This window comes from Trichechus manatus, unplaced genomic scaffold, assembly GCF_000243295.1.
Source record: "Trichechus manatus latirostris isolate Lorelei unplaced genomic scaffold, TriManLat1.0 scaffold00020, whole genome shotgun sequence".
Taxonomy (NCBI): domain Eukaryota; kingdom Metazoa; phylum Chordata; class Mammalia; order Sirenia; family Trichechidae; genus Trichechus; species Trichechus manatus.
In genome coordinates, this window is record NW_004443956.1 from 12730080 (window position 1) to 12750301 (window position 20222).

Sequence of the window (20222 nt, forward strand, 5' to 3'; positions counted from 1 at the left end):
GGGTTGTTAACCAATGTCATAAAACATGTGTACTACTGTTTCATGAGAAACTATTTGTTCTGTAAGCCTTCACCTGAAGTACAATAAAATATATTAAAAAAAAAACCTTGGAATTTAGTAGGCAAACAACATTCTTTTTTATTTTTTATTGTGCTTTAAGTGAAAGTTTACAGTTCAAGTCAGTTTCGCATACAAAAATTTATACACACATTTCTATGTGACCCTAGCTGCTCTCCCTATAATGTGACAGCACACTCCTTTCCACCCCGGATTTCCCGTGTCCATTCAACCAACTCCTGTCCCTTTTTGCCTTCTCATCTCACCTCCAGACAGGAGCTGCCCATTTAGCCTCACGTATCTACTTGAGCTAAGAAGCACTGTCTTCACAAGTATCCTTTTATGTCTTATAATCCAGCCTAATCTTTGAAGAGTTGGCTTTGGGAATGGTTTCAGTTCTGGGCTAAGAGAGAGTCCAGGGGCCACGTATTCTGGGGTCCCTCCAGTCTCAGTCAGATCATTAAGTCTGGTCTTTTTACTAGAATTTGAGTTCTGCACCCCTCTTTTCTCCTGCTCCATCAGGGACTCTCTGTTGTTACCTGTTAGGGTGGTCATTGGTGGTAGCTGCACACCATCTAGTTCTTCTGTTCTCAGGCTGATGGAGTCTCTTGGGCTAATGTTTTCCTTGTGTCTTTGGTGTTCTTCATTCTCCTTTGCTCCAGATGGGTTGGGACCAACTGATGTGTCTTACTTACTTAGATGGCCACTCGCTAGCTTTTAAGACCCCAGAGGCCATTCACCAAAGTGGGATGCAGAATATATTCTTAATAAACTTTGTTACGCCAAGTGACATAGATGTCCCCTGTAACCATGGTCCCCAGACCCCTGCCCCTGCTACTCTGTCCCTCGAAGTGTTTGGTTGTGTTAGGAAACTTCTTAGCTTTTGGTTTAGTCCAGTTGTGCTTACTTCCCCTGTACTGTGTCCTTCCCTTCACCTAAGATAATTCTTATCTACTATCTCGTTAGTGAATACCCCTTTCCCTCCCTCCCCATCCTCCGTAACCATCAAAGAATGAAACAACATTCTTAAATAAATTAATGAACGATGATGTTCCCAAGCTAACTGGGAGAAGTCGTCTAGGAGACAGAAGCTTGCTCATTGAGGATGAGGTTCATGAGCAGATGGCCGAAGATCTGTGGCCCCTCTGGGTGCAGCTTCCGTTCACTCACTTGCAGAACTGTGGTTTACTCCTTGGCGGCGAGCGTCTCGGGGCCCAGCGAAGGCGTCACCGGAGGCTGGCCCGGGCGCCGGACCGGGATCATAGATAGGGAGCCGGCGGAGCGAGCGGCCGGAAGCGGTCACCATAGAGGTCGGGAACTAGTGGAGCGGAAGAGGAAGGAGCCGGCTGGGCTTCGTGAGGTGGCAGTGGCTGCTGCGGTGGAGCCTGCGCTTCAGCGGGCGTTGGGGTCTGTTTCCCTTTACCGGCCTTACTCCCTGCAGGGGCGTCGCGGGCTGTTGCCGAGAGTAGGATATCGTCCCGATTCTCCGTCCCCCACGTCCAAACCCCAGGACGGGCTTGCGGAGCTAGCTACCCTGGGCCGGAGCCGAGCCGTCCTTGGTCCTTACTGCGCCAGCACCGGCCCTGGCCTCTCTTTGGTGCTTGGGTGATCCCCCTTTGACCCTCGCCCACCTGCCCCGGCTGTCGCACTGGTTCATTCAGGGCTTTGGCCCCCCCAGCAACGGGTCTGAGAACGAGGCTTTCCTCTTCTCTCTCAGCAGCCCTCAGCGATGCGCGATCTAAATGTCTCTCCAGCCTGCTACCGTTCTTCTTAACGCTTGTCTTGCCTAGCCCCGGCTCTCAAACCATTGCCGAACAAACTGAGCTTAGTCCCCCTCCGACCCTTCCTGACAGCTCCTTGACGTCGCTGATTTTATTTCTCTTTTGAGACTAACGGCTAAAACTAAGCTTTTGGCCTTCTTCCTAGGACTAGAATTTGTCTTTCACCGCTGAGAGGTGGAGCAGGAGCTCTGGTCCACTGGCCATGTTCATATGCAAAGCCAGCTGAACTTCTGTTTGCTGTCTACAAAATCCCGGCATGGTCTCCAGCTTTTTGTACTCGCGTTTTGTGTGTGTGTTTTTTGTACTTGGGGTCCTTTCTGGTAAAGCCAGATACCGAATAGCTCATACACAGCGAGAGTTACTGTAATTTGCCTCCTCTCTTCTCTCAAGACAAAGGTGAGGCAAGAGCAACTTCTCAGCAGCTGGAATTCGGAGAAGGCGGCCATAAAAAATGGCTTTACTAGCCATTGTGCTCTTCTGAGAGGATCTCAGTGCTGAGTCACATCACGGTTTACCTCATTGGCTGGGCCAAACTTCTGTGGTTCTGTTCAGGATGCTGGTTGCTCTTTGATCATTCCTGACTTGGAGGAAGGGGTTACTCCAGCCCCGATCGCCTTCTCTTGTGCCAGCCTTTAGTAGTAAGCCAGCAGCTCCTTCAATAAATTGAGTGAGAAACTGCCCTGAGCCAGGTGTTCTTTAGGAAAGGCTGACAGACGCAGGTTCCCTCAGGTTGGTGCCTGTTTTGACAGATCATGTGCTTTTCTCAAACCCCTTCTTTATCAGTTGCTGCTGTCTCTTAACTTAGATCTAGTCTACAGATATGTGTAGTTGTGCTTTTTAGGTTAGGTTTGGCAGTATTTTTAGGTTAGGTTTGGCAGTATTCTTCCCCTTTCCACTGGAAGACAGAACGTGATCCCCGTAGTGAATGAAGTTTGTTGCTACTTGGGCTGAGGGTTAGATCTAGCACCTTGACAGTTGAAGACCAGGCAGAGAAGTGAAGAAGTCAAGCTTCCTAGGGGATGCTGGGCCTGGAAGCATTCATGCCTTGCTCTGTTGTTGACCTCACTGACCCCAGGTTCCCTGGTTAAAAGTCAAGGCCTACTGCTGGCCTGGCGCCCTCAACCCCATTGATCCTTGAGGCTGTGCCCTCTGGGGCACACATGGCAGGACCTACCACCATGCGACTGAACTCCCTTTTGGCTCTGCTGCGACCAGCACTGCCCCTCATCCTAGGGCTGTCTCTGGGATGCAGCCTGAGCTTGTTGCGAGTTTCCTGGGTCCAGGGTGAGGGAGAAGATCCCTGTGTAGAGGCTGTGGGAGACCTTAGAGAGCCTCAGAATCTGGACTCAAGAACTCGGCTGGATCACAGTGATGAAGACTTCAAACCCCGGATTATCCCTTATTACAGGGATCCCAACAAGCCCTACAAGAAGGTGCTCAGGTGAGAGCTCTGAGTGCAGTCTCTAGACACCAGACCTCAGTTTAGACTGCTCACTTGCCTCTGCTTGCCCATTGTTGATCAGCTTGTTAAGCTTCTCGACACAATCCTTTGTCTTATTCTCCGTCACGGTTTGTTCCTATTTTTCCCCTTTCTTGGGTCTAAGAAAGTCTCACCTATTGTTGCTAAATTCGTGTTCAGTGTTCTTGAACAAGGCAGGGATTGCATCTAAGCCAGCTAACCCATCCTTAGTAGACCCTCTCCAAAGTACAGGTACAAAGTATAGCTAATCAGTGGATACTCATTCCAGTAGCCAATTAATATTGATGAGGAGGTTTCTCCCTTCTCTTTTCTCAACCTAATTCACTCATTCCTAGGGGGATGTATACGTAGGACAAGCTGGTTCCTAAAGATTAGGGAGTTGACCCTTGACACGCTGGTCTCTCCACAGGACTCGGTATATCCAGACAGAGCTGGGCTCTCGTGAGAGGTTGCTTGTGGCTGTCCTGACTTCCCGAGCCACACTGTCCACTCTGGCTGTGGCTGTGAACCGCACGGTGGCTCACCACTTCCCTCGGTTACTTTACTTCACTGGGCAGCGAGGGCCACGGGCCCCATCAGGGATGCAGGTGGTATCTCATGGGGATGAGCGACCAGCCTGGCTCATGTCCGAGACTCTGCGCCATCTGCACACACACTTTGGGGCTGACTATGACTGGTTCTTTATAATGCAGGATGACACGTATGTGCAGGCCCCCCGCCTGGCAGCCCTTGTTGGCCACCTTAGCATCAACCAGGACCTGTACCTGGGCCGGGCTGAGGAGTTCATTGGTGCTGGTGAGCAGGCCCGGTATTGTCATGGTGGTTTTGGCTACCTGCTGTCACGCAGTCTCCTGCTCCGGTTGCGGCCACACCTTGATGGCTGTCGAGGAGACATTCTCAGTGCCCGTCCTGACGAGTGGCTTGGCCGCTGCCTCATCGACTCTCTGGGGATTGGCTGTGTCTCCCAGCACCAGGTAACAGCTCGTTCCAGTTCCCAACAAGTTAGTAGTGACTCAGTGACTCATCTCCATGCCGGTGCTGCTGGCTCCTTTCTGCTGGCAGCTTGGAGGTCATTGCCCCTACCTAACCACAGATCTGCCCTTTGGCAGGCTCTTGCTCACCTCGGCAGTCTTAGAACCTAGGCTGTCAAGAGTACATCTTATCCAGGAACCTCTGAATAAGACAGAAATGTGCCCCTAATCACCCGTTCTCCTCCCCATCTGCTGCCCTGCCCTCTACCCCTCCCCCGGGACACTCATAGCACAGTGATGAAAAGCCCAGGCGTTTCCTGGAAATGGCCACTACCCCAGAGGAGTAAAGTTTCCACTTTTCTAGCCCCGAAGCTGCTGTGCTTGCTGTAGTAGAGAAGGGGGGAAGCTCCCAGATGTGGCCTGTCCTCTCAAAACCAGAGTATTGGGAGTATTTTCTGACTTGTGGCTTTCATTCTCTTGAGAAACAGTGGGATTCTTTGGGGGGAAAGAGTGTCCTTAATTGCCTACTTGCTCTCTCCTTTCCAAACTTCCGCCCATCCTAGAGTAGCAGCAGCACTGGTGTGGGTGGCTGCGTGTAGTGAAGGGCAGTTTGGGACAGTGTGGCACTGACTGGTCTCTTTGGTCCCTCTAGGGGCAGCATTATCACTCATTTGAACTGGCCAAAAACAGGGACCCTGAGAAGGAGGAGAGCTCGGCTTTCCTCAGTGCCTTCACAGTGCACCCCGTCCCCGAGGGGGCCCTCATGTACCGGCTGCACCACCGCTTCAGTGCTCTGGAGTTGGAGCGGGCTTACAGTGAAATAGAACAGCTGCAGGTGAGCTAAAGAAGACAGGTAGGCCAGAGGACCGCAGTGGGGAGGCTGGGCTAGGCTCTGTAGTGGATGAGTAGAAAGATGTTGATCATACCATAACTTAACTAAAGGGAAGTGGGCTCTCTTGCAGGTCAGGTCAGCGGTGAACCCCTGGAGTGACGTGAATGCAGTTAAAGATGAACTGTGTCACGATGCGCAGTACAGTGTTCAGACAGTCGTTTTAGCTCCTTTCCACTGAGGAAGCAAAAGTCCAGAAGTTCCTGAACTTTTAGAACTGTCCTAAAAATGCCCCAAGGTAGAAGTCTCTAGTTGAGTGTGGGGGTTGTCACAGGTGGCATGTAGGTGGAAACAAGGGTTTGATTATGCAGAGGGTGTGAATACTTAGAGTACGTGAGAGAGACTGTTGAGCTTTATATTTCAGGATACTCTTACCTTTGCAAAAGCACATTTTTCATCTTTTCCTTCTCATAGTAATTGTGGAAGGTTGGGGATGAGTCATACTCCCTTCACATTTTACAGATGAAGAATATAAAGTACAGGGAATGAAACGACTAGCCAAAGGGCACCTCTCTAAGTGTGGACAGTTAGGACATAGCTCAGCTTTTTGGGTTTTGACCCCAGTAGAATCTCAGCACCCAGGAAGCGAGAGTTGGGTGGGCTCCTAGATCTGGTACCAACTATGCATTCTCTCCCACCTAGGCTCAGATCCGGAACCTGACAATGCTGACCCCCGAGGGGGAGGCAGGTCTGAGCTGGCCCATTGGGCTACCAGCCCCTTTCACACCACACTCTCGTTTTGAGGTCCTGGGCTGGGACTACTTCACAGAGCAGCACACCTTTTCCTGTGCAGATGGGGCTCCCAAATGCCCACTGCAAGGGGCTAGCAGGGCGGATGTGGGCGATGCTGTGGAGACTGCCCTGGAACAGCTGAATCGGCGCTATCAACCCCGTCTACGCTTCCAGAAACAGCGGCTCCTCAATGGCTACCGGCGTTTCGACCCAGCCCGGGGCATGGAGTACACCCTGGACTTGTTGTTGGAAGCCGTGACTCAGCGTGGGCACCGGCGGGCCCTGGCTCTCAGGGTCAGCCTGCTGCGGCCACTGAGCCGTGTGGAGATCCTACCCATGCCTTATGTCACTGAAGCCACCCGTGTACAGCTGGTGCTGCCGCTTCTGGTGGCTGAAGCTGCCGCGGCTTCTGCTTTCCTGGAGGCCTTCGCAGCCAGTGTTTTGGAGCCACGAGAACATGCCCTACTCACCCTGTTGCTGGTCTATGGGCACCGGGACGCTGGCCGAGGGGCCCCAGACCCATTTCTTGGGGTGAAGGCTGCAGCAGCTGAGTTAGAGCGGCGGTACCCTGGGACAAGGCTGGCCTGGCTCGCTGTACGAGCCGAGACTCCTTCCCAGGTGCGGCTCATGGATGTGATCTCTAAGAAGCACCCAGTGGACACACTCTTCTTCCTCACTACCGTGTGGACGAGGCCTGGGCCCGAGGTCCTCAACCGCTGCCGCATGAATGCCATCTCAGGCTGGCAGGCTTTTTTTCCAGTGCACTTTCAGGAGTTCAACCCCACCCTGTCACCACCGCGGTCACCCCCAGGGCCTCTGGGGGCTGGCCCTGATGCCCTGTCCCCTCCTGGTGCTGACCCTTCCCGGGGGGCTTCCGTAGGGGGCAGATTTGACCGACACGCGTCTGCGGAGGGCTGCTTCTACAACGCAGACTACTTGGCAGCCCGAGCCCGGCTGGCTGGTGAACTGGCAGGCCAGGAAGAGGAGGAAGCCCTGGAGGGGCTGGAGGTGATGGATGTTTTCCTCCGGTTCTCAGGGCTCCACCTCTTCCGGGCCGTAGAGCCAGGGCTGGTGCAGAAGTTCTCCTTGCGGGACTGTAGCTCCCGGCTCAGCGAGGAACTCTACCACCGCTGCCGCCTCAGCAACCTGGAGGGGTTGGGGGGCCGTGCCCAGCTTGCCATGGCGCTGTTTGAGCAGGAGCAGGCCAATAGCACTTAGCACACCTGAGGGGTCCTGTACCTCATTGGGTTTCCCTTTTCTGCCTTAGCCTCGGAAGGGGAAGGCAAGACGGATGGATGATGGAGAGCTTGTTGCTGTAGGTTTCAAATAAGAAAATGCTATTAAAAGTGTCTTCTGCCAAACTCTGTTTAGGCCTAGGGAAAACGGAGTAAGGAGAAGAAGCTGAAGGAAGGCTTGGAAGTCTTCCCAGAGGGACCCGTTACCTCCTCCTCCCCACTGCCCAATTTCCAATAACCACACAGCTGCTATCAGATAAACAACCTTTAATCCAGTGCCCCAGTCTCACACAGAGGTGTCAGGGGAGTTGGGAACAGGCCCCAGCCCCGAAGGTCCATAGTGGTGCTCATTCAGAGGGGCTCCTAGGTGTTGCGCACAACCAGCGACTGCTCCAGTTCCTGCCTGCGCTGCTGGATCTTTGGGGAAAGGGTAGGAGCAGGTTACGGCATTCCTGGTGAGCGAGCAGAACCACCCCACCTGTCGACTGCCCCTTGCCTCAGGAGAGTTCCTCCACGGTGGAGGGGGTGTGGCAGGAAAGTCACCACGTGGAGTGGGTGAGGGCAACCGGCAAATCTGAGGTGGGCAGTTTCTCCTGCAGTGGAGGAGAGGGCAAGTCTGGAGCACAAGGGACCCACACTACCTTGCAGTAGAAGTAGCGGCTGACCGCTTCCTGGGACCAGGGCTGATGGTAGAACTCAGCTCGGCGTTCTTCTTCAGGGTTGCCTGTTACATCTGTCATCACCTGGGAGGGAGCAGTGGCGGTCAGCCCTAAACCAGAGTCACCTACCCTTCACCTGTGTACAGCATTTACTGTCTTTCCAAATGTGCTTGTCTTCCACTCCAGTAATTCCCGAGTCTCCCTCTTCACCTTGAGGTCCCGGCTCTGGGAGCGGAGCAGGTCTTGGACATAGCCTTTGGGGTCCCTGGAGAAGCTTAGCATGAAGTCCCTCTGGATCTTGAGCTGGTTTATGGACTCAATCGTCTCATGGATCTACAGGTAGAAAGATAGATGCTCTCAAGCTGGCCTTGGTGATGTGGGAGAGGAGGGTGAAAGGAAGGTGGTGAGAAGTTGAGGGGAGGGATTTCCCCCTGTTCATTTGAAGGGCAATCCCTCAGAGCCCCTGATTCTGCTAAAGTCCCAGGGAAGGGGGGGCAGGGTACAGAACTACACTTTGAATGAGGTTGAGCTCCAAGTAGCAATGGAAGGGCCATTCGTCCCCTTTATCTCTCCATAGGCCCATGTCCAGTCTTTTTTTTTTTGAATAGTATTTTGTTTTTGGTGAAAGTTTACACGGCAAATTAGGTTCCATTTAAAAATTTCTGTGCAGAGTTCAGTGACATTGGTTACATTTAACAATGTGTCAGCATTTTCATTATTTCCATTCTGGTTGTTCTGTTTCTATTGATCTAGCTTCCTTGTCTCCCCCTGCCCCCCTTACGTTCTTATCTTTGCCTTAGGGTAAATGTTGACCATTGGTCTCGTATAGTTGTTTTTTTTTTTTTTTTTTGAAAGAGCACGGTACTCACAGGTGCTGTTGTTTATGAGCTAATCTGTGCCCAGTCTTTTATAAGTCTGCACTTTGTTGTTTCTGGGTTAATGCCCTATGCCAGCTCTGGACTCTGGCCACACCTTACTGTCCAGAGCACTGATCTCCTGCTGATTGGCCGTGGACAGGAGGAAGCTGCTCATCTGTCCCTTCAGCGGCTCCTCTACCTCCACATCAATGTCATAGCATGCCGTCTTCTTCTGGTCTGATGGGTCCACACTGCCAGGGAAGTACAGCCCTTGGTTCCAAGATGTCCCCACAGAGGCCACAGACACAGGGCTGGGCAGATCCAATGGGGAGGGGAGGTGGGAGGGAGAAGCAGGGACAGTGAAGGCAGGGATAAGATGATTCCCTGGTCTGAGGAGCAAGGTGGGGCCATCTCACCTGATGACATGGTTGATGACAATTGGGTCAGGGGGCAACAGCAGAGCTGTGAGGCGCTGGGGAATCTCAGAAAACTTCAGTCGGGGACAATCAAAAATCTGAAGCAGGAGAGTCAGAAATCACTCTTGTGTGCTTGAAGAGAGCAAAACTGCAGTTCTGGATCCTTCCATTCTGGAAAGGTCACAAGAAGCTCGGACCAAGTCTGATTCCTCATTGCTTGTGATGGGACTGGGGAGGGTGGGTGGTGGTGGTGGTGGTGGTGGTGAACAAGGAAGAGGGTCGGTGTCATGTAGTGATTGAAAGCTTGGGCCGTGGTTTGTCTGCCTAGGTGTAAACCCTGCTTCCACACTTCTGTGTAACCTTGAGTAAGTTTCCTCATCTCTAGGGTGGGGATAACAGTCCCTACCTCACAGGGCTGTTGTGAGGAAGAAATGAATCAGTGCGTGTAGAGTGCGTGCAACAGTGCCTGACACACGGGGGAGTGCTCAATAAATGTCAACTGCTGTGTTCACGCCTCGGGTTTATCTGCTGTGTTTACTTAGAAATATGCTAATAATGGTCATCTCTACTTTGGTAGAATTTTGTCAAATCACTTTCATAGCAATTTGGTTTTCCTGACTGCCCCAGGGTTAGATGAGAGCCCTTGGTCTCTTGGCCCCAAGACCGTGACTATTTCCTGTTTCTGGAACTCAGGAGTCTGGATGGAGTAGAGGGGTGGTGTTACCTTCTGAGAAGTCCTTCCCCTGCTGGTAACTGCCTGCTCCCTGCTCCCTGGGTTCAGGAGAGAGGTTACCTGCTGGAAGTACTTGTCTCCATTGATGTACTCCTTGTCGTGGGAATCCTGCAGCCTGTTGGTCTTCACGTACTGCCACAGGGCCTGGACGATGGCCGAGCGGCTCTGTGTGTGCAGTCCCAGCAGCCGGGCCAGGCGGGGGTCCAGCTTGAACTGGGGAGGCTGGGGAAGGGTGGCCATGAAAATGAGATAAAGAGGGGTGGGAAGAACTCAGGGCCAGGCAGCTTGGGGCTGAGAGATGTGTTGACTGGGCTCCTTGGAAACATGCTTCTGGAGAAGGATGATGTAGGAAGGAAAATGGGGTCTCAGGATGCACAGCTTTGAGGCCTAGGCCCACCCTGTCTAAAAAGAAAGGGGGAGGCTGGCGCTGGCTGTGCCTGGCATGGGTGGCTTCGTGTGGTGTGGGTGGCAGTGGTAGGCACAGACCTGATAGTCTAGCATGAGGAGCAGGGTGCAGCGCACACTCAAGTCCCCCGGCCGCTTCACCTGGAACCCATCTGTCTCCTGGGTGGTGGGCGTCCGGTGCCACTGTACAGGGGATAAGAGCTAGGTTATAACACAGGCCCCTCTGGGCTGGTGGAGCCTAGGGCACCAGAGTGGTCCCTGGTCCAAATCAGTGAGCCCTTAGAGTTGGTGGGGATTCTGGTCTTCGTGCTTCAGGGACTTGGGCCTGTGGTGGGGATAGTGGTCAAGGCAGAACAGGTCTTAGTCTTACCTCAACTAGGTGGTTGTCAGGGCCATAGAGGTCTTTGTCCAGCTCAATGACCAAACTCTTGAAGAAGGAAGAGAACTTCCGCTTTTGCTTGCTGGGCTGTGGGGCAGAACAGGGACCGTGGGGGCAGAACAGGGACCGTGGGGACAGAAGGAGGCCAGGTTGAGAGGGGTGGGGCTGGAAGGGCAGGGCAGCAAGGATAGATGCGGTCCTCTTTACCCACAATGTCTCTAGGCCCACCCACCCCTAGCGCACACTTTGATTCTGTCTCTCAACTCAGCCCCATACCCACCCCAGGACACCTGGAGAGACCTGGGCCAGGACGTACGTCATCCAGGAGTTTCCCCTCCACCCGCAGCTCCCAGGAAGCAATGCTGCCGTCAGAATCCTCAGCATCGGGCTTCGCGGGGTTAAAAGTATTGGAGATATAAAGACGCAACTTCCGCTTTTGCTGTGGAAATAAGGAGTGTAGTACGGAGCAGATACTGTGTGATCCCACTCCAGGGCAACCCTGCCACCCCATTTTGGGAACAGCCTTAGAGCCCTCTTTCTGCCCCCAGACTAAGGCACCTTCATCGGCCTCTTCAGAGCCTCCTGGATGTCCACCCGCTTCCGCATGATGGTCTGATCCAGTTTCCTCTCAAATGCTAGGAGGTCCATGTACGCCTGGGACTCCGGGACCAGCTCCCGAATCTGCAGGAGGAGCCAGGCGGGGAATCAGGGCTCTGCAAACCTTGTAACATTGCATGTGGGCATGTCAGCCATGCCATCCCAGGGTACAAAGAAGGGAGGGGAGTCATCCAGTTCCAGGGCGTGGAAATGTTGAGTGTGAATAAGACTTCTCCCCAGGATTCCATATCCATCGGTAGGGCCCTCAGCTTGTAGAGAGAAAAACTGCTTTTCCCTCTAGGGAGGCTCATCCATTTCATCACTAGGGGAGAAGGTAGCAACTGTGGGCCCACCAAGAGAGGGTGGAACTGCCTCATCTTCCCCTGTGGTATGGCCGCTGGGCTTCTCTCGGTCCCTGCAAAGTAGCTTCAGGTTCTGCAGTCCCTGAGACAGTTGGGGGTAGCGTTGCTTGTCTCTACCCTAGTGTCTCTTCCAGTCCCTGCACTAAGGTCTGAGCCATGCTAGCCCTCGCCAAGCTCAGCCTGGGCCTGTGATGCCTCCGGCCAGCTTCCATTCCTCTCACTCCACCTGCCGGCATCTGACCCCCAGCCCTTGGGTCCCCTCTTTGTTCCAGCTTTCATGTCTTAGGACCGCTAGAATTCAGTCCACTGAACCCCAGGCCCAGGATCCTATCCCTCACAGCTCCCTTATTTCCCTCCGCCCCACCCCCTCCCTCTGGCCTGGGGAGTCTCGCTTCTTAATTAGCTTTTTAAACAAAAAGTGAAAGTGACTGTGACACTGAAGCTTTGCTCCTGAGGGAAGGGGAGGGGAGGGCGGAGCAGCAAAGGGTGGGGGGCGGGCTGGGGGCTGCTGTGAAAGGCACTCACCCTTTGAGGGAGGATTTTGTCAGCCATCTTCCTCCTCTTGGCACTGTACATTTTTTAAAGAAAACCAGGTTACCATGGCGACAGATCTGGGAGTAACGAGGCCACCTGCTAAATTGTCCCCGACATCTCTGCCCGCCTGGCTGGGGTTCCCACAGCCCGCTTGTCTGCCCACACGAGGAGCTATGGCAGTGGTGTGTGGAACTGGCACTAGCTCCTCCCATGGGGCACAGACGTGACCCATTCATCCTGTGGCCTGGGAGGCCCCTGGTACCCCACCACATTGACAGGGCCAGAGAAATTTAGACTCAGGAGGGGCTGGCGCTGGAGAGGCGCTGCCGAAAGATAGGAGCTGCAGAAGTGTTCAAGGGGAGCTGGGGAGGAGAGGGGGACCAGCTTCTGAGGACTTTTTTTTTTTTTGCTAAGCAGGGCTGCATGTTCAAGTTTCAAGGTGGCCTAAGCTAAGAGGGAGGGGAACTGACCCCGCCCCAACCCCTGCAGCAGGAGGTGATGGTGTGAAGCTGGTGAGGATTTGCAGCCCTGCACCCTGGGCTTGGAAGGGGATGCTGACAGGCAGAGGGGTGCTCCTGTGTTTGGACCACCTGCCAACATGGCAAGGGGCATGTCACACCCGTGGGAATCCAGAGAGAAAGTATGTGTGGATGCTTTCCTGTGCGGGGTGGCTGGGGGCTGGGGACTAGAGAACTTGACCTGTGCTATCTGGGTCTGGGCGAGCAGCTGGCATGTGGGCTCTTCCTGACCCACTAGCTGCCTCTGACTCCCAAAGCCACCCCATAAAAACCTTGGTAGGTCAAGAGATAACCCAGGCTGGATGATGGCTGCATAGTGACCCCATGTGGCACTCGCAGCCGCTGCCCCTCCCAGTTCAGAGGGCTAGGCTAGCTTTCATTAAAGGGATGATTTGTGTTAAACAGATTTGCTCTGTGGAACTCTCCATTTACACAGATAAATCAGGCAATTATTATTTACTGTACAAAAGGATGACTCACTTTGCAAAATAATTCATCATGGGATTCCTATAAATGGAGAGCTTTCCTTGATGTGTAAAAAAATAATATTTAATAATGAGATAAGAGTCACATTATACCTTTTATAGGAATCCATCTGTTGTGCGAAGAGAAGCATTGTGTTTGGCTAAATACTGAAAGCCAAAGGGGAATCTTTCTCACTGAGTGCCAGCAGGGACTTTTGGGGTGACACCAGGGGGGCCCAGGCAGGTGCAGAGGATGGATTATAGGGGTTCATCAGTCTTTGACTAGAATCACCCGAGAGCATGACTGGCCAGAGAGGGGTTCTTGGACCACCCACCCACAGGGCGGATTCCCCGGCACCGCCCCATCCCCAGGGATTCAGATTTTGAAGCTCTGGAGTGGGCATTTAATAGTCAAGCCAGGGGCTTCTGAGAAAGGTGGACTGGAGAACCGCACTTTGAGAAACGCAATCCTAAAGCTGCTGCCCTCAGTCCTACTGCCAGCCCAGCCCCCACCCCAAGCCGAACCGTCACCCAGAATCTGGGGATAAGGGGTGGACAGAGGGACTGAGCAGGTAACACTGAGAAGAGCAAGGGGCGCATGCAGGGAAGGGGTACTGGCTACCAGCGGCTGCAAACGGACTCTACTGTGGGAACACAAAGGAAACGACTCGTGCCCCCAGCTCCTCGGTTAAGCACACTCCCCTGAGGGCACCCCATCCAGGATGACCCGTTCCTGGATATCCTTCTTCCTCGCCCCTTCGACCCCCGCCCCCCGCGGCCCTACTCACCTGCGGCTCCGCGCGGGCGCCGTGGGTACCGGCTGGCCCTGGCTTTGCGCCTGGCTCTGCCCGGCCGGGGGCGCTGCTCGCTTGCGGGCGGGCTCCATGCCCGCGGGGGCCAGGCCGGGGCGCACGGCGGGGCTGCCCATGTACGGGGAGCCCGGGGGGCCCATGGGCGCCCCCTGGTGGGGCATCCGGGCTCCGGACGGCATCCCGGGGCGCTGGGGGCGGGGGTAGAGCAGAAACAAGCGCCGCGTGAGGTCAGGCCCCTCCCCAAGACCCCCCGCGGGTGACCCGATCCCGTAATGGACCCGATCCCGCGGGCGGCAGAGGGCAGGGGCGCTGGGAGGCGCGCGGCTTGGGCGGAGGTGGCTTTGCGTCTCGCTGCAGGAAGCTAACTGAAGTCAGGCAGAGGCACAGGGCACCGCCGTGCCCGGAGATGCGGGAGGGACCGCAAAAATGAATATGAATGGCGCCTTTCAACCTTTTCAAAGCATTTTCACATCCACAGGCTCCTCTGTGAGACAGACGGAGCAGGGGCTTTCTTCCCCACTTGACAGACGAGGCAACTGGGGTTCAAGGAGAAAAGCGACCTAGCCAAGGTCACGAAGCTCATCCCGGCAGAGGCGACCTGACCCCCGTTTTCTGAGGGGGCTGGGGCTTTTGCTGTGGTTCTGGCTGTTCTGACTGCTGCTGCCTAGCCCTCCTCCCCACCCTCACTCCCTGGCTGTTTGGCCTTGCATTCACCCCTTGTCATCTCCACCCCCAATCTCTCTGGGTCCCTGCTCAATCCCACTCCCTTGGGACTGACTCCCAGTCCCCATACCCAGGTACCAGTTAGCTTCACTAACTTAATCCACGCCCTATAATTTGCTCCCAGGGTGAAGGCTGAAGGCGGAGCATGTGGTGACCTTGTCTCTGAGAAGCCTGGGCTGAGGTCAGACCTGCCAGGATTCTGTGATGGGGAGGGAAGGGGACAGAGGACTAGAGATGGGGCTGATAGTGGGCGTCGGGTAGGTCTTTCATCCATCCCTCTCTTCCAAGATCAACAGAGATGGTGGTCCCATCCTTACAGACCTCCTCCACCTCCCATGCCTACCCGGTGAGGTCAGAAGTCAGGGTGCACAGTGATAGGGGTGGGCATGGAGAAGGAGATGAGGTCAACAATCCCTGGGTGGTCAGATAGGAAGTAAATGAGATGCAAATGCATCAAGTGGAGTGTTCCATGGGCTTGTTAGCCCCAACTGTCCAGATTCCAGAAGAGGAGTTGGGGAGGGCCAGAGGGAGTTTCAGGGGCCAAAACGTAAAGGGTGGTTGGAATAGGGATGGGATAAAGAGAGCAAGGAAGGAGACCATGGAGCAGGAATGCAGAGTACCCCCCCAACCCCCATCATTTGAGCACTTTTGACTTCAACCAGAGGAGGACAGCTGCCACTGAAGACAAGGAGAAGCCCTGACCCTGAGCTTGTGTCCCCTTCAACTGCCAGCTGTCCTTCCTGTCCCTTCAAGCCCTAGCCCTAACCTCCCGCCCCAGCCAGCCAGCTGTCTCTGCCCATCTCTCCCATGGTGAAACCTGCCTGTCCATGTGTCTGCCTCCCCTGCCCCACCTGACCCTGTCACTCACACCTTCAGGGTGGCAGTAGGCCAGTCCCCCAGCATAGATTGGTCCCTGGGAGTTGGGGCGGGCTGTGGGGCTCACAGGCACCCAAGAACTGAAGTTCTAAGCTGGTCACATAAAAAGTCCACATATATTACCTCTCTCCCTCCTTGAGGGGCCTTTTTAAAGGGACTCCCACCCCCAAGCAGCAACGTTAGTACTGATAACTTGGCTGGCTGACACTCTCTTCCCAGGAAGTTACCCCCAGAGATCCCCCAGCTGGAGGACAGACTGCCCCAGGGAGGCCCCTCCTCTCTATCAGTTGTTCTCCCCATTCATCAAGGCCAGGTACTCGATGATCTGCTGATGAGGCCTGAGAAGGAGGCTTCCAGAGTCCCCAGAGACTGTCCCAGCCACCAGGGCCACCTCCACAAAAGGCCAAGATTCTAGGGACCCTGCCCTCCTTCACTGACAAAGTGCCTTCCTTGGGGTCACAAACAAATTTGGCCATAGTAAACCTGTCTGCTTCCTGTACACCCGACTTCCAACCCATCACCCACCCTCAGTCCTGGAGCCCCTACCATCTCCCTAGTCATTCCCTTCCATTCTCACAGCCCTCTACACACTCAATCTGGCCCCTGCTGACTCAGTTTAGCCTCCTTGTTGCCCTGGGCTCCCTATATGCCTTCACTGCCTCCTTGTGACAGCATCATGCTGCTCTGTCCCTCGGATCTTTAGGCCTTCCTTCACACCTTTGAGGCTTTGGAAACATCCACTTCTGCCAAGGGGTCCCTCAGGCCCCTTAACAGGGGTCTGTCCCTAGAGAGGGCCCCTCGCTGACCCTGAAGGCAGAGACCACCAGTAAAGCCCCATAACCCCCTCCCAGAATGTGGATGCGGAGGACGTTCACAGCAGTTTCTTGCTCACAGTGCTCCAGGGTCACCTGCTCCTTGCTCCTGAGATACAGTCAGAGATACTGTCCCAACGATGAATAGACAGCTTGGCTTAGTCAATGCCATGCCCCCCGCCCCGCCCCCAGGGCAGGGGGAATACCTGGGCCCGCAAGGAAAAGAAGGGAAGACACCATATCTGAGGCATAAGGGGCCCCCCACTTGGGACATTCCCCAAGTCCCACCTCCAGCCCCTGATAAGATCCCATGCAAACGCCTCTCCCTTTCCCGCCTGCGCACCCATCCCCAGCCGGCCGCCTGCCGACGTGTTCACGTGCCAGGGCGCGGGCACAGGCCGGGATTGGGCTGGGGGCGAGAGCGCGGGCCGCCCCGGCCCCTCCCGGCCATCCCTCCATTCAGCCCGCGCCAGCTCACGCGCCCTCCCCCGCTAACTTTCCCCCACTCACCACCCCATGGACTAGAAACTCAAAAAGTTTGCTTTTCGTGGCTTTGCGCGCCCCTCCGGTAACTTCGTCCGCGGCCATCGGGGTGGGCTCCGCGGCGGAGCTCACTCACTCTCTCTTCCTCTTTCTTTCCCCTTTCTGCCTTTTTTCCTCCAACTCTCCCTCCGAGTCCTGCTGGGCGCTCACACTTCTACTCGAGCCGGGCGGGGAGGGCCCCTTCAGGGCTGCCCTGACGGCCCACGGCCACGCCGCCCGCGCGCCGCCGCCGCTGCCGCATTCCTGCGCCGATAAGACAGAAATAGTCCGGGCGCCCGCGCGCTGTTTACTCGGCCGCGGGAGAGCCGGCCTGCAGCCCTCGCGGTGCAAACAGCGCGCAGATAAGCGGGAGGCGCGGAGCCGACTGCGGCCGGTCTTCGAGGCGGCGGGCGGGGCGGCGCCGCGGGCTCTCTCCGCGGCAAGTGGCCCTCTCAGGGAGGGACTTCGTCGGCAGAGCCAGGCAGGGAACAGCCCGTTCCAACTTTCCCCCCAGTGGCTCCTTCTGCATTACTGAGGCCCTTTCCCCAGAGACCTGGCAGGCTAGTGCGGGAACATTCAGTGGCAAGGGGGGAGGGGGGACTACGCCTGGAGGAGGCCTGTCCTCCTGCACCCAGCGAGGGGCAGTGCGGGTGCCTGCCAAGACGGCGGCCTCATGTCCACGGATGTGTGTGCCCTTGTCTCGCACAGCGTGTGCCTATCCCCTCTGTGGGCAAGGCTCTGTGGCTATTTATGTGTGTGCACAGACAAATACCTTTTCTGTATGTCTCCCTCCATGAAAGCCTCTGGGGTGTGGGGGTGTGTGTGGGGGTGTGTGTGTGTGTGTGTGTGTGTGTGTGTGTGTGTGTGTGTGGTGTGCGCGCGCGCGCGTGTGTGAATGTGGCAGGACACTGGCCCTGCCTTTCAGCTCTGTGTGAGTCTATTTCTGGGTATGTGAGTCTTTGTCGCTATGTGAGAAAGTGAGGGCAATAGGGGAAGTATCTGGGAAAGAGGGACATGGATGGAGCTCATGAGAACAGGAAGAGAAAATGCCAGGGAAGGCTGGGAGCTGGGGTGGGTGGAAAGAATGAGGCAAGCAGGACTCCAAGGGCATCACTCTGGCTTGGCTCTGGGGTATGGATGTGGAGCTGGAGGAGTTGGGACAACCGGAGATGGTGGTGCCACCTTCAAGACCCCAGAAAACAGGGGCTGGGGTTATGAGGGAGCCCCAGAAGGGGTGGTGTGCGGGTGGAGGAGGGACAGGAAACAGGAGGGGCAAACCCTGAGCTCCCCAGGCTGGAGCCCTGGCCCCGCCCATGCTCACAAAGGCCACACCTCTCTCTCCTCCTCTCACTGGGGTTTTGGGGCAAGCTTCGGATCAAGTTGACAGTTTCTTGGGGCTGCACTGTCCGAATCCAGGTGAGGGTGGGGCAGTGCCTGGGGGAGTTTGTTGGAAAACTGATTAGCAGTTCTCCTCTGAAGACCTGCTATTACACCAAAAGGGGTTCTGACCCTCAGCCCTCCACAATGCCTTCCAAGCACAGAATAAAGAGAACAGGGCAGTGCATTCCCCAGGTCTTTGCTGCCTGCAGCCTGACTGCCCCTGGACCCTGGCTTTGCTCCCAGCGGCCTCTGTCCATTTATGCGCCCACACCAATCGCTCAGAAAGCCAGAGAGGGCATCTGGATCCAGGGTGCCTCTCCTCTACCCCTGGCTTGGCAGGGGACCTAGAGATTCTTTTCCTACCAAATCTCCTCCAGACCCACATACAGAAAGAAGAGGCCCTGGTGGGAGGCCCCCATTGGCCACAGGCCATGAAAGTGGCTGCTAGTAACCTGGGGGGCACACTGCCAAAGCTCCAGTCTGTCCGCTACTCTCCAAAAGCTCACCCGCATTCCCCTTCTAAGCCTCTGCTCCCCATGCTTTTCCTGGAATGCCCTCCACCTCCCCTTGGTCCACATCACACCTGTCCTTTAAAGCCAGCTCAGGCCACAGCTCCTCCAGGAAGCCTCCCCAGATCCCGCGTGTTCGCATGGATCTTTCTTTTCTCTGAGTGCCCATTGTCCATCCACCCTGCCCCATGAATTGGCACTGGGGTGACTAATGTCTGATGTGCCCTGTACTTCATGTGTGTTAGATTTGGTGTCACTGAATAGGCTGCGGCTCCCTGAAGTCAGAGGCTGGTCTCATAAGTCCCACTCTCACCCCCATGCCTGGGCACAGGGACTCAATAATACAAATGCTGCCTGATGACACTTGCTACCACCCAAAGCTCCGTGGACCAGTGGATGGAGTTCACACTCTGGCCACCACCAGCCCCTGTGGGTGCTTCTAGCATGAACTTGCTAAATCAACTGACCTTGGAGGTTTGGGGGAATGGGAGGGTAGATACTCTAGGCTTTGTGCAAAGCTCAGAGCTCTCAGCTCCTCTTTAGAGAGAAGAAGTCAGCACAAGGAGGTGGAATGAACACTCCAGCTTGGGCAGCTGGGAGCTGAGGGAGAAGCATGAAGAGGATGGGAGCACCCCACATTTGTGATGGGGTTGGGGAGACTCTGGGGATCAAGACTTGAGGATGGGCAGGTAATTGATCTTGGCAGTAGAGGGGGTTATGGAAGGTGGTTAGACTAAGGGCTGTGATGACAGTGGGGAGGAGCTGGGGAATGTCACTCAAGTTCATAGATACAACACCCACCCACCGACCCACTCAGTGCCAGGACCAGCCCTTCTCCTGCAGCCTCTACTGGTTTTGCCCCGCTGGGAAATGTCCTTATTCATGCACAGATATACAATGCCCACCCCTCCCTGCCCCCATGCGCGCGCGCGCGCGCGCGCGCGCACATACACACACACACACACACAAATGCAAATGCAGAGGGACAGGAAGGAGCACAGGGGTTTACACACAGGGGCACGCCCTGACCACCTCCACCTCACACTCACAGAAGCCTGAATTCACTAGGCACACGCCAGCAGACTCGTGTGCATGCCGCTTTTACTTGGGTGCCCATAGTTGTGCAGACACGGGGAGCCTTCAGACCAGAAAGCAGAAAGCAGAAAGCAGAGGGGGAGACACCAGTGTGGGCATACTGGCCAGCTCCTCAACAGCCCGGCCCAGAAGGGTGCTCCAGCGTAACCTGCTGCAGGCTTCAGCTGGGTAGGAAAGCCCAGATCCCGCGGGCGGCCCGTCCCCCAATCTGGGTGGCAGCACTCTGGGTGGAGGGTGCGTGGTGTCCGGCAGAGGCGCCTGGCTCGGCCGGCCAACGTCGCGCCGGCCGGAGCCGGAGTCCCCCCTGTCGTCCCCCCATCTCCCCTTCCCTCGCTGAGCACCGCCGGCACCAAATGGCAACGCGCCTCTCTCCACGCAGGAGATGCGGCCGTGGCCTGCCGGGACGGGATGGCGCGCCCCCACC

At 55.6% G+C, this 20222-nt stretch overlaps 2 protein-coding genes across 2 annotated transcripts; one reads left to right on the plus strand and one right to left on the minus strand.

Moving 5' to 3' along the window:
* The first annotated feature begins 1413 nt into the window (after positions 1 to 1413).
* CHPF2 (chondroitin polymerizing factor 2) lies at positions 1414 to 7273 on the plus strand. The gene is made up of 5 exons (XM_004372746.3): positions 1414 to 1464; positions 1984 to 3279; positions 3728 to 4292; positions 4942 to 5124; positions 5821 to 7273. Exons 2-5 carry the CDS (start codon positions 2999 to 3001, stop codon positions 7126 to 7128), a joined length of 2337 nt encoding a protein of 778 aa, XP_004372803.1. The 5' UTR covers positions 1414 to 1464; positions 1984 to 2998; the 3' UTR covers positions 7129 to 7273.
* Positions 7257 to 17197, minus strand: SMARCD3 (SWI/SNF related, matrix associated, actin dependent regulator of chromatin, subfamily d, member 3). The gene is made up of 13 exons (XM_004372747.2): positions 16803 to 17197; positions 13858 to 14069; positions 12079 to 12121; positions 11153 to 11275; positions 10911 to 11033; positions 10586 to 10681; positions 10297 to 10398; positions 9871 to 10032; positions 9078 to 9175; positions 8777 to 8912; positions 8015 to 8137; positions 7787 to 7888; positions 7257 to 7562 (listed from the first exon to the last, which is right to left on the minus strand). The coding sequence occupies exons 1-13, from the start codon at positions 16878 to 16880 to the stop codon at positions 7509 to 7511; spliced, it is 1452 nt and encodes a 483-aa protein (XP_004372804.1). The 5' UTR covers positions 16881 to 17197; the 3' UTR covers positions 7257 to 7508.
* Between the last annotated feature and the right edge of the window lie 3025 nt (positions 17198 to 20222).